A 12,470-nucleotide genomic window follows, 5' to 3' on the forward strand; every position below is an offset into this window, starting at 1 on the left:
AACAGTGGGATTTATCAAAAAATGATAAGAGACTTTTTTTGTAGAGCGTTCAATTTCCTACACAAAGTTTTATTGCGCATAAAAATCCGTTGAGTAGAAATCCGTCTGTAAGCTAGAAAATTCTAAAAACAAAAAAATTTTTTTTCCCGTGTTATTTAAATGGAAAATAGAAAAATGGATTGAGGCAAACCTTAATATCATTATTAAGAGCTCGGAATGGTACCAAAATTTTTGTTTTTAGTTGTACTTTCAATTTTTGGATACCATAAAAAAAAAAAAATTGTTTTTTTTTTTTTTTTAACACCCTAATATATATTTATAAAGAAAAATATACCGAAGCCTATTGCTTAACAACAATTATATTTATATTAATTATTGATTATAAAATATATCTGATAATTTTATCATATTGTAAATATGTTACTGTATTTATACTTTGATTATAATACAAGTAATTCTTTATTATTATTTTCACACAACAACTAGTAACTTTTTTTTTCTTTTCTTCATTTAACAGTAATCATGTTAAAGTTAATGTTAAAGATTATTCTCATTGATATCCTATAATGTTTTCGTAAAATAAATTATAAAATTAACAATAATAATATAATAAATATAGTTATTTGTAGTTAATTAAATTTCTTTGTCCTCGACAAATTGTGAGTTATAAATTATAGTAAACAATACATTTTTTTTTATCATTATTGCCATTATCTACATTACACGATAAATAATATGGTTATATTAAGTTTAAATATTGTAAATAATATATTATTATAATTAACTTTTGATTATCTGAAATGATTAATTATATTACAATAAATATAACTACATTGTATTGTTGTTATCATTAATTTTTAATTAAATTATTATTTATTTCATTTGTAAACACATCTACATCACTTGTTTTATTTTTTATTAATAGGAAAATTTTATTTACAAGGATTTTGTTATACAATATTCGGCAGATGGATTTAAGTATTTTTGTTATTTTCAGGTTGCGCCGTGCAAAAAAAAAAATGGATCTAATAAGAATATATATATTTATTTATTTAAGTTATTTTAATTAACTGATAGAATTAATTTTTTTTTACTCAATATATATGTCCTCTATGGGGAAAGCAGTCTCAATAAATTTAGTATAGAATCGATGGAAAGCTCGTCTAAAAAAATATTAATATACATGATAAAACAAAATAATTAATAATTAAACTATGAATTAATTATTTAATCAAGTATATTAGTTACCCAACAGCCTCAGCAACAGGTCTCGTTGATTCTTGTCCAATAAACACATGACATGCAAACCTTTGTAGTGTAGGATGTTTAGTAATAAACCCAAGATATCTATGATCTCGTGGATGAAATGCACAAAAAGATACATTTTTAAGTGAATAAAAATAATCATGACATGGCCCTCGATTTTTTCGTTGCTAAATAATAAAATAAAATAAAAATAATAACTTAATATATAATACATATATATATATTTATTGATAATTTTATACAATAATTACCCTTGGTTTATTACTACGATCAACCATACGAAGTCCCTGATCAGATATTTCTAATATACAACTTTGTGATTCTGGTAAATCACTAGCTGTATTGCCAACAATTCTTCTGACTGCTTGACAAACAACACCTGTTCCTTTGTGAGCCAAAGTTTCAACGGATCCTAAATAACCCAACAAATAACGTTCTCGCTTAACTTTTGGTGCAGTAGGATCAAAATCACTGTAGTCCATATCTACAGCATAAGCAGACGGAAATATTCCTTGACGTCCTGTCCGTAAATTCACACCTTAAGAAAATTATTATTATTATTTTTTTAACTTCCCGCTAAGAAAATTGCAAATTTAAAAAAAAAAAGGCAAGTTATTGGTTTTGGTCCGATTTTCGACAATCGAGTTTTCATCAGATGTCGATGTTTTGAGATCCTAGGAAGCTATTCTGACTATTCCCGGATGGACGTCCATGTGTATGCGTGTGTGTGTGTGTGATCTTTTTTTTGTCCGACGATATCTTTGGAACGAATCAACCGATTTGAACGTACTTAGTGGCAATCGAAAGAGCTCACCAAAACTTAGAATTGATTAAATTTTGGGGTAGATCGGTCATGTAGTTTACAAGTTATACGAAGAATAAAAATTAAAAAATTTTTTTGTTTTTAGTTTTTTTGCATATAACTCATAAACCACTTATCCGATTTACCTCAAAATATAATCAGTTTTAACTCTTGGTGAGCCCTTTCGATTGCCACCAAGAATGTTCAAATCGATTGAACGTTCCAAAGATATCGTCGGACAAAAATTATAATTTTTCAGTGAAGGTATGTTCTACCGGCCTAACAAAATTTTTGAGCTCTTCAAGCTCAAAAATTTACAAGTTATAATGTTTACGAGCTCCATGAGCTCGAAAACAGCGGCAAGTTTTGGGGCTGATAAAAAACTAATTACCTTCACACCATAAATCATCAGCTTCTTTTTGCACATAAATTGGATCACCAATTTCTAAATCTATTTCGTCATGATGCCGTGGTATAAACTTATGAAGACCGCGATGTGTTGCTTCTAGTAATTCTAATTGTGTGAATGGAATTCCTCCACTTCCTAATTATAAATTTTATAAATAAATTAAGTAATGAAAAAAAATAAAAAATAAAATAGAATATATACCTGGAGTGCTACTGGGTGATGCAGAGTCAGTATTTTGTAAATTATTACTAGATGGAATAGGTGATACACTTTTAGGTCCATTATCAGGTGAATGAGCAGTACTATGTCCACTGTCAGTGGTCATTCTTTCACTGTCAGGCGATGAATCTTCGTTAAGTAGCCGTGAATGACATTTTCTAAGAATTAAATGAGGTCTTCCGGCTCCAATAACTCCTGACACACCTGCCAATTCGTCAGCTAACGAAGGAGATGAGTGTAGAGGCACATAATTACCTGTCATTGCTAAATTTATTTTTAACATATCTATATAATTGTTTGCTTGTTTGATTATTATTATTATTATCAATATTTTATATTCATAAAAAACTTTAAATGTCGTTTACTTTTGTGTCAGTATTGTTTTATATATATTTTAATAGATATAAAAGTAATAAAAACTAGTTTAATTTAATTTTATAACTAAATAATAGTCATTTAAATAAAAATGATATTGTTATTATTATTCTTACATTTATTATTGTTGTTGTTGTTGTTATTATAATTATTTTTTGGTATTTCAGGTAAACGTCTACGTCGTCGTTCATTAGCACTACTGGCAGGTCGATTGCCCGCGTGTTCAGGAGTAGGGCAACATGATGATCCAGTCGTGAGACTTGAGCACGAACCACCAACCGAATCACTGACTATTGCACTGTCGTATTGTCCAATAATGTTGATTATTGAACCTCGAGATCCTCCATCTCTACCTCCAGGCTGATATCGAATCCTGCTGCTCAGTCCACCGAACAAGCTAATGTCATCCAAGGTACAGGGACAGTCTAGTCAGCTAATACTACTCTATGCTAATATTATTTGTAATATATGCATTTACTACTCTAACAATTATTAATATTATTTTGGTTTAATTTTCAATAGATTTAGACATTTTCAAGTCTAAGGAGTCATTCCTGATCATCATTTTCATGTAGACGTCTATACGTAAATTAATTTTTTTTTGTATAATGTCTTTTGAAATGATCCAAGGCAATTATCGAAGTTCAAATTAATAAGACAATTAGATTTTAAAGTCCATTGTCGACTAACAAGTTGTTGCAAGTTTATTATACAGATTTATCTTTCAAATTTGAAATTTTATTATTAAAATTTTTTATTAGATTTACGTTTTATCAAAAGTCTTTAAAATTTTTATAAAACATGGTCAATAATTAATCAATTAATTTATGAAATATTGTACAACAAAAATTAATTTTTTTGATCAAATAAAAAAAAATCATTTTTTAAGATTAAAATGTAAAAAAAAATAAATGATTGAGCTTTCTCAATAAGAAAATAGTGGCAAGTTTTTGAGTTGGCTGACATCAGGGTTCAAATCATTTTTCAAATTTTTAATTTCCCGCTATGAAAATTGCAAATTTTCAAAAAAAAGGCAAGTTATTGATTTCGGTCCGATTTTCGAAAATCGAGTTTTCATCAGATGTCGACGTTTTGAGGTCCTAGGAAGCTATTCTGACTATTTCCGGATGGACGTCCGTGTATATGTGTGTGCGTGTAAACTTTTTTTGTCAGTTCTCTTGGTTGGAATACGGACTGTCTTAGAGTTAATATTAAGACCTCAAATTTTCAGGAAAGTTTTTTTTTATCAATTTAGAAGCATTTTAGCCCCTGAGAGCAAAGAAATTCGAAAACATCCCTGCTAAGGACCACCCAAATATATATATATATATATATATATATATATATATATATATATTATGATTTTTGAACTGTATGTTATTTATGGCCCATATAAACCTAAGGTTTCAGGGCTAAAACTTTATTAATAAATAATTTAAAAATCTATAATAAAAGTTATGTAATATATAATTAAATCTGTACCTAAAATCACTGTCAGCGACTATTGAGGAATTGTGATCAAGGTCTTCACTATCATCACCGGATGTGTGACCACTTTGATTATCATGCTGATTAACAATTATTTGGGCATCTTCTTCATCATCTGAATCATCAGGTTCTGGTGGTGTAATACGTGGACAAGAGAGATGACCATTATCACTTGCTTGTGATGATGTTGGTGAATCGTCGACCAATACATCATGAACAAGACTTGATAAAATAAAATTCATAATTATTATATTTATTTATTTTTCTTTCATTTTATACCATTGAAAAAATAACTAAGTAGCAGATAAACTAACATAAATATCAGACAAACATGTATATCAATTAAAAAAATTTAGTTAAAATAAAATATCATCAATTGCTTGGCAAAAAAAAAATTCTAAAATTTTATTATTTATTGCAATTGTTACACTATAAATTTACAACCATATATATGTATTTAAATGAGACTTTGTTCTCCAATATATAATATATTAGTAATTACTAGACACTAATATCGACGCATGCTAACCACCAAGAGGGGTTGAGGTCAGAGGCTACGAACTACCCATTGCAGTTTACAAGCCATATATTAAAATTCAAATTTTTTTATAGTTTTCCATCATTTTTTTTTTTTTTTTAATTTTATCTTGCTGAAAATAAAATTCTATCAATTTCAATGATTTAAATAACAATAAAAGAAATTTTTTTTGTATTTGAATGATATTTATTAATAACGTTTTAATTTATTTGAATGTTAAAAAAAAATAAATAAATAAATGATACACAATAGAAACAATAATTATACAGATATATAAGTTTAAATAATTAACTAATAGCCATGAAACTATATAGTATGTAATAATTTTATGAAATAAATATATATATATATATATATTTATGTGTACGCAATAAGTACATAATATTTGTATAAATAAGCTTACGTGTAATTTGAAATAGGCGCTTTTAAATGTTGAGGTAAACGCTCAAAGTAATGGCGAAATTCTTCAAATTCACTATCAGCCATTGTCAATTAGACGGCACGAATCCTGGAGGCCCCGTCTACGGGGGATACACACACCTCCGCCGTCCTGATAGTCGACGTCGACGTCAACGTTAAGCCTAACAAAGAGGGAAGAGGGTAAGGGCGCTATCGTCGTCAGTCTATTGATTCCAATTGTAGTCAGACGCAAGCGCCAACACCAACCCCTCCATCACTCTATATATCTTTTATGTTTTATGTAATATGTAATAGGAAAGAATAAGAATAAAATAAATAAAGAGAGATAGAGAATAGAAAGGAGATAAGACTTTGTTAGATGCTCAACGTCATCCCCAATCAACTTTTAAAATAAAAAATATAAATTACATTTTATCATTTGCACCGGTATAATGTTTTATATACTCTTGTTCTCTTTCATCTTATTGACTTTATTTTATTATTATACATGTAATTATAATTTTTAATTTAGTTGACTAATTTATTAGTTTGTTTTATAATTCTCCTTCTATATATATATAATTCAGTTTTGATAAATATTTAAACTAAAAAATAATATGATTGTAAGAAAATCAAAAAAAAATAACAATTCTGAGACCCTTTAAAAAAAAAAAAAAGTGATTTTTTATTGTTTACTGATATTAAATACTGAGTATCATCGAGGAAGGCGATTGACGTCATTTGTATTTTATATTGAAAATATTATTATTGTAATTGTAATTTATCATTATTGAAATATTATAAAAAATAAAATTTTGATGTATTAACAGGAGTTATCAGATTTTTTCGTAAACTAAATCTCTAAATACAAAATACAGACCTTACATTGATGCACTACTGTCTAATCTAGCAAAGTGCGCTTAAATTGATTGACAATATTTGTTTGTTTAAGAGAAAAACTCGGCCAAAGTTTTCATTTACTGCACAAGTGCAACAAAGATACTACCCTTCGTGGACTTGAGTGTAATAAAGAGATAATTTATTAATATAACAACTGAATAACTTGTTGCGCTTAAATATATGTATAGTATATTAAAGAGAGTTAATGCAGTTATATAAATATATATTAGATCAAAAGCTTCTGTCATTTAACAGGGTAAGATAAAGATAAAACGTTTAAAGATAATAATGACTAGCATCAAATGAAAGTTTTGATCTTGTCATCTTCACTCATTTTAGTTTTATAATATAGTAAGTTTTAATTTCTTTTATACAAAATACATATAATTAATTTAAACGATTTATTTGGTTTTGTTAATTATATTATAAATTAAATTTTACCAATACATTATTTATTTATTTATTTAGTTAATGAAATTACACAAATAAGTTGATTAATGAATGAAACGCTTTTATAGATAGATAAATATAAGCGGAAAATAAAATGATAATAATAATAATAATAAATTGGATGGATCGATCAAGCAATTCTTTTAGTTGAAGGAAAACATCCGGCATTATTTAGCCAAGTGGCAATGGGAGCTGTTGAGTAAAGTAGAGAAAATCAGAGAAAATCAGAGAAAATCAGAGAAAATAGTCTGATAGTAGTAAGTAATGGGGCTGAGCCGGCCGGGTATATATAATGTGCTGAATATATATATTATTTATTTATTTATATATGTACTGCTATTTGTATAAAAACTACTCAATAGTATACAAAATAAAAATAAAAAATGTATATTATATGTATTTTTTTAATATTAAAACATAAAAGAAAAAAAAAAAAAAAGAAGAAGAAGAAGAAGAAGCAGCAGAAGAAGATATTTTATTAAGCTTTTATTTTATTCATTATAAAAGTCATTGTGATTTTTAATATCCTGCTCAACGATCTGTATCTTTTATCCTTAATTAATTAATAAATTATTATAATGTATTATTATAAGGTTGTTGATTTATATAACCATGACCATGAAAATGAAACATTTAGTCCGCCCATAAAAATAGTAAGTGGTGAGCTTTACCAGTAAGTCAACCAATCGGATCAAGAACAAGAACTGTGAAACTTTACTGGTGATACTGGTGATGCTCGTGATACTTGTGATACTCGTGATACTCGTGAGACTGGTGAACGGAGGGGTTGAAAGCTTAAAAGACCGATACCAATTCTAGATACTCACATTTTATCGTTTTCATCTTAACGAGACACAACTACCTGAAACCCTGATACTACTCAACAAAATAATAAATTATTTATTATATTATTTTAAAATAAATTTCATAAATTGTTTTATACAGTGAGCGTTTAATAGTAATTTATATACTAATAGTATAATGAGTGGATCGGGAAAAAGTCTTTTGGGTATGTGGCTTTATCGCCGAGGTGAAGAATGGACTCTCAAAGAGGGTAGTCCATTACATAAATCAAAAAATGTAAGTTATATATATATATATATATATACTATTTTTAATTTAAAATTAATTATACTAAAACTTATATTTACGATACATAAAATTATAATTAATAATACGAATATAATAAATATAATATGATAGGTTCCGATTGTTAAAAATATGATAGAATCAGATAAAAAAAATTCAGTTGTATTTTCATTGAAAAACCAAATTGGTGGACTAGCTCGAGCTCTTCAAGTTTTTCAAGTATGTTTAATGATGATAATAATAATAATAATGATAATAATTATTTATTTATTAATTGAGTTAATTTTTGTTGTTGGGTGGCGGTAAATAATTAAAAAAGGACTTGGGTGTAAATGTAGTACATATAGAATCACGTAAATCAGTAAGACGTGGTTCAGAATATGAAATTCTTGTTGATGTTGAATGTGAATCAAAGATGATGGAACAACTTACGCGAATGTTAAGTCGTGAAGTCGCTGCTATAAATCTTGCACAGTATGAACAAACTGGTAGTATACCACATCCACCATTATTATCTGCAGCACCTAGTTTTGGTAAATAATAAATATACGATATTAAAAATACATAATTATTTTTTATAACTATTTAAATTTAATAGATTTTAGTCAAGTTGACATGCCATGGTTTCCTAGAAAAATTGGAGATCTTGATCAAGCTCAAAATGTTCTTATGTATGGTACTGAATTAGATGCTGATCATCCAGTAAGTCTATGTATACATATTAGTTAGTTTAATATTTTATTCATTACGATTTTTTTTAGGGTTTTAAAGATCCCGTTTATCGTAAGAGACGACAACAATTTGCTGATATTGCTAATAATTATAGACAGTAAGTTAAATATAAAAATAATTATAATTATTATTATTATTATTATTATCATCTTTTAACTGTATATATATTTATTTTTTAATATAAATTAAAGTGGACAACCAATACCTAAAATTAAATATACTCAAGAAGAAATAAGTACATGGTAAGTGAAGAAATAATAATAATAATGAATAAAAGTTTTATAATGCTTGACTTTTTATGATCGTGTTTCTCCATATACGAAGCCAATAAAATAAAAATCTATGTACAATACTCATTTATTCTAAACTTACTTATTGGTGCAGCTTCAAGACACGATGAATAGACTCAAATTGCCCTAATTAAATATTACTAAGTTTGAGAAAGTTTATTCTTCAATGATGCAATTTATTGAGTAATAAAACTGATTTGTGTCTATGTGTACTTAATCCAATATAAATTTTAAATGAATAATTATTTCAGGGCAACAGTTTTTCGTGAACTATATCAGCTGTATCTGAAGCACGCCTGTAAAGAATATTTAGAAAACTGGCCAAAATTAGTTAAATATTGCGGTTATAGGTATTTTTTTTTTTCTACTACTACTAATAATAATTATTATTATTATTACTATTTATTTATTTTTCAGAGAAGACAATATTCCTCAACTTGAAGATATTTCAGTATTTTTGAAACGTAAAGAATAGATTGCTTCAATTTTAAATAATTATACCCTTTATAATAATAAAAAATAATTAAATTTAACTGTTATAATTGCAGGAATGACTGGTTTTCAATTACGTCCAGTTGCTGGATATTTATCACCACGTGATTTTTTAGCTGGATTAGCATTTCGTGTATTTCATTGTACTCAATATATACGTCATTCATCAGATCCATTTTATACACCAGAACCGTAATGACTCCAATACCTATATACATATATGTATTTTTTGTTTTTCCTACATATTTTATTTTCTTTTTTGTTTTGTTTTTAGGGATTGTTGTCATGAATTATTGGGTCATATGCCACTTTTAGCAAATCCAAGCTTTGCACAATTTTCACAAGAGCTTGGTTTAGCTTCTTTAGGAGCTTCTGATGATGATATTAATAAATTAGCAACTGTAATTGTGTTGTTATTATAAAAACTTTTTAAATAAAATAAATTTTGCTATATATAAATAATTATTTTTCATTACTAGCTTTACTTTTTCACTGTGGAATTTGGATTATGTAAGCAAGAAGGTGATTTACGTATTTATGGAGCTGGATTGTTATCATCGGTTGCAGAAATGAAACATGTATTGGAGACTAAAGATAAAATATTTCGTTTTGAGCCTGATGTTACTTGTAAACAAGAATGTGTGATTACATCTTACCAAAATGCTTATTATTATACTGACAGCATTGAGGAAGCAAAAGAAAAAATGAGGTAATTTAAAAAAATAAAAATATATTCATATAGATATATTATTGATTAATCAACTTGAAATTAATTAGAGCATTTGCTAATGAGATACAACGTCCATTTGGTCTACGTTATAATGCATACACCCAATCTGTTGAAGTACTTACCGATGCACAAAAAATAACAGCATTGGTTAGTGAATTACGTGGTGATCTTTGCATTGTATCAAACGCATTGAAAAAAATTCACGAGCAAGATGATACCGTCGATGTAGAAAAAATAACAAGTCTTTTGACTCAAGGAATTAACTTGACACATGACCTATCATCATCATCATCATCATCATCATCATCGGATACTGATGATGGTGATAAAAGCCCGAACATCGATCATATTAAAAATATAGAGACTCCTTGTGTAGATCCCTCTGACAATAATCAAGAATATTATCCAGATCCTAATATTCTCAATCGATTACGTTAAATAAATAAAAAAAAATATATATATATATATATATATATATTTTTTTTTTTAATTATTCAATATAATAATATTATTAATTATTTATTTAATTATCATATATGTATTATTAGCATAATGTGTGTACTTGTTAAAATGCTTCTGCTTAATATATAAACACACAATATTCGTAAGTGTCATATATACTAATTGCATCATAATAATGTATACTAGTGTCCGATAATTGAAAACAATAAATATATCTATTTAATCTGCAATGAGAAAAAGTTATTCATTGAATTTAAGTTATATAATAATAATAATAATAATAATAATAATAATAATAATAAACATAAAGACATTAAGCAGGGAAAAACTTATAAGAATTCACACACAAGTAAGAATATGTACAAAGTATTATTATTATAATTATTATTATTACGATTTACTGTTTAATCTTATATCATAACATTTTGAGTGCAATCAATAAATCATTTATACACACTTATAATATTTAATAGATACACAAACAAAACGAAAATTTTAAACAACTCCACAATCACGTGAAAGTAATATTATCATTGCAAATTACTTAGTTTATTATATAATTTAAATTCGTTATCATAAATTATTATAACATTGTATTAATTTTTGAATGTGTATACATTTTGTTTTTATCATTTTTTTCATCAGCTATAAAATTGTTTAAATTATCATAACTAGAATATCGGTTTATTATAACAATAAATCAATACCATTGATCGTTTTTCTATTGGAATTTAAAAAAAAATATTTGTTTTTACAATAAATTACTTATTAATAATCATTTATTATTTACACTTGTTTCTTTAGAATCGATATAATATTTTTTTCTACTTTCTTTCAAATAAAATCTAAATTTTTAAAAAATAATTTATTGATATATATATATATATAAATAATTAATCTATCAACATTAAAATAAACCTATAGAAATGTTTTTCACTGGCGTTTAATTAATTTCAGTATACTGATTCTTAACATACAATTAACTGGTTATCAAACAAACACAATTTTTTCTTCATATAATATTATTATTATAAAATATATGTATATATTTATAAGGTAATTACTTACAAGGATATTTTAATTTTTAAAATAAACCGCCAATGTACATTAATACAGTGCGAAAAATTAATTTAATTGAAATGATCTAATTCTTAATAAATAATTGAGTCAACATCAAATTCGTATAATTATAATATGTCATTAAATATACTATTTAATTCAAATAAATCAAATATGGAGATGAAATTTAATAGTAATATTTACCAGGCATTAAAATATAACTTATTATTATGTTTATCAGTATTGATATAATAATAATAATAATAATAATAATAATAATAATAATAATAATAATAATAATAATAATTAAGTCACACTAACCAAATTTTATAATTAAGCTTCAATCTTATCCAATCTTATCATTAACCGAAAGAATCTGTCAGTCTCACTTGTTAAAAAATATCGGCAGTATTTTCTTTCAAGTGTATGCTCTAAATTAATAGTGAATTATTATTAATATTGTTATCTTTATATTTTCAAATCACTTTCATATTAATAACGAAAAATAATAATAATAATAATAATAATAACTTTAACGTTTAAAAATTAGTTATATTTTTTCTGTATACAATCCCTGCTTTCTATTCTTTATTAATTTTAATACTAGGCCGCATCTAATACTATAATTTATTTTATTTTTTTGTACGATATTAGTTATAACAGAAAACGAATAACATAAAAATAAAATAAATAAATAAATTATTCAATAGTTGAGAGAATCACTCCATATGCTGCTACACATAACAACGTTTTTATAATAATTTAATATA

General features: G+C 25.8%; 2 protein-coding genes across 6 annotated transcripts; one reads left to right on the top strand and one right to left on the bottom strand.

Annotated features, from left to right (window-relative positions):
• Positions 1 to 822: 822 nt before the first annotated feature.
• Positions 823 to 5,641, bottom strand: LOC130673078 (JNK-interacting protein 1). 5 transcript variants are annotated; one of them, XM_057477984.1, is made up of 8 exons: positions 5,501 to 5,641; positions 4,554 to 4,781; positions 3,188 to 3,450; positions 2,679 to 2,960; positions 2,460 to 2,612; positions 1,518 to 1,804; positions 1,249 to 1,433; positions 823 to 1,163 (listed from the first exon to the last, which is right to left on the bottom strand). In XM_057477984.1, exons 1-8 carry the CDS (start codon positions 5,581 to 5,583, stop codon positions 1,091 to 1,093), a joined length of 1,554 nt encoding a protein of 517 aa, XP_057333967.1. In that variant the 5' UTR covers positions 5,584 to 5,641; the 3' UTR covers positions 823 to 1,090. The 5 variants fall into 5 exon arrangements, with proteins under 5 accessions (XP_057333967.1, XP_057333969.1, XP_057333965.1 ...); XM_057477986.1 differs by having other exon boundaries at positions 2,679 to 2,915; positions 3,188 to 3,468; XM_057477982.1 differs by having other exon boundaries at positions 2,679 to 2,951; positions 3,188 to 3,468.
• Positions 5,642 to 7,554: 1,913 nt separating this feature from the next.
• Positions 7,555 to 10,848, top strand: LOC130673077 (tryptophan 5-hydroxylase 1). The gene is made up of 12 exons (XM_057477980.1): positions 7,555 to 7,926; positions 8,050 to 8,154; positions 8,255 to 8,468; positions 8,534 to 8,637; positions 8,697 to 8,764; positions 8,859 to 8,909; positions 9,209 to 9,307; positions 9,375 to 9,421; positions 9,506 to 9,641; positions 9,724 to 9,850; positions 9,929 to 10,158; positions 10,227 to 10,848. The coding sequence occupies exons 1-12, from the start codon at positions 7,828 to 7,830 to the stop codon at positions 10,615 to 10,617; spliced, it is 1,671 nt and encodes a 556-aa protein (XP_057333963.1). The 5' UTR covers positions 7,555 to 7,827; the 3' UTR covers positions 10,618 to 10,848.
• Positions 10,849 to 12,470: the final 1,622 nt, after the last annotated feature.

This window comes from Microplitis mediator, chromosome 8 (genome assembly GCF_029852145.1).
Source record: "Microplitis mediator isolate UGA2020A chromosome 8, iyMicMedi2.1, whole genome shotgun sequence".
Taxonomy (NCBI): Eukaryota; Metazoa; Arthropoda; class Insecta; order Hymenoptera; family Braconidae; genus Microplitis; species Microplitis mediator.

Bases quoted from the DNA above. Each gene is read 5' to 3' on its own strand.
- LOC130673078 (XM_057477981.1), bottom strand. From the start codon at position 5,583: ATGGCTGATAGTGAATTTGAAGAATTTCGCCATTACTTTGAGCGTTTA. The intron at 4,782-5,500 runs GTAAGCTTATTT...TATTTTATCAAG, and splicing joins GCGCCTATTTCAAATTACAC to TCTTGTTCATGATGTATTGG. The intron at 1,434-1,517 runs GTAATTATTGTA...TTTATTATTTAG, and splicing joins ATCGTAGTAATAAACCAAGG to CAACGAAAAAATCGAGGGCC.
- LOC130673077 (XM_057477980.1), top strand. From the start codon at position 7,828: ATGAGTGGATCGGGAAAAAGTCTTTTGGGTATGTGGCTTTATCGCCGA. The intron at 7,927-8,049 runs GTAAGTTATATA...ATAATATGATAG, and splicing joins CATTACATAAATCAAAAAAT to GTTCCGATTGTTAAAAATAT. The intron at 8,765-8,858 runs GTAAGTTAAATA...TATAAATTAAAG, and splicing joins ATTGCTAATAATTATAGACA to TGGACAACCAATACCTAAAA.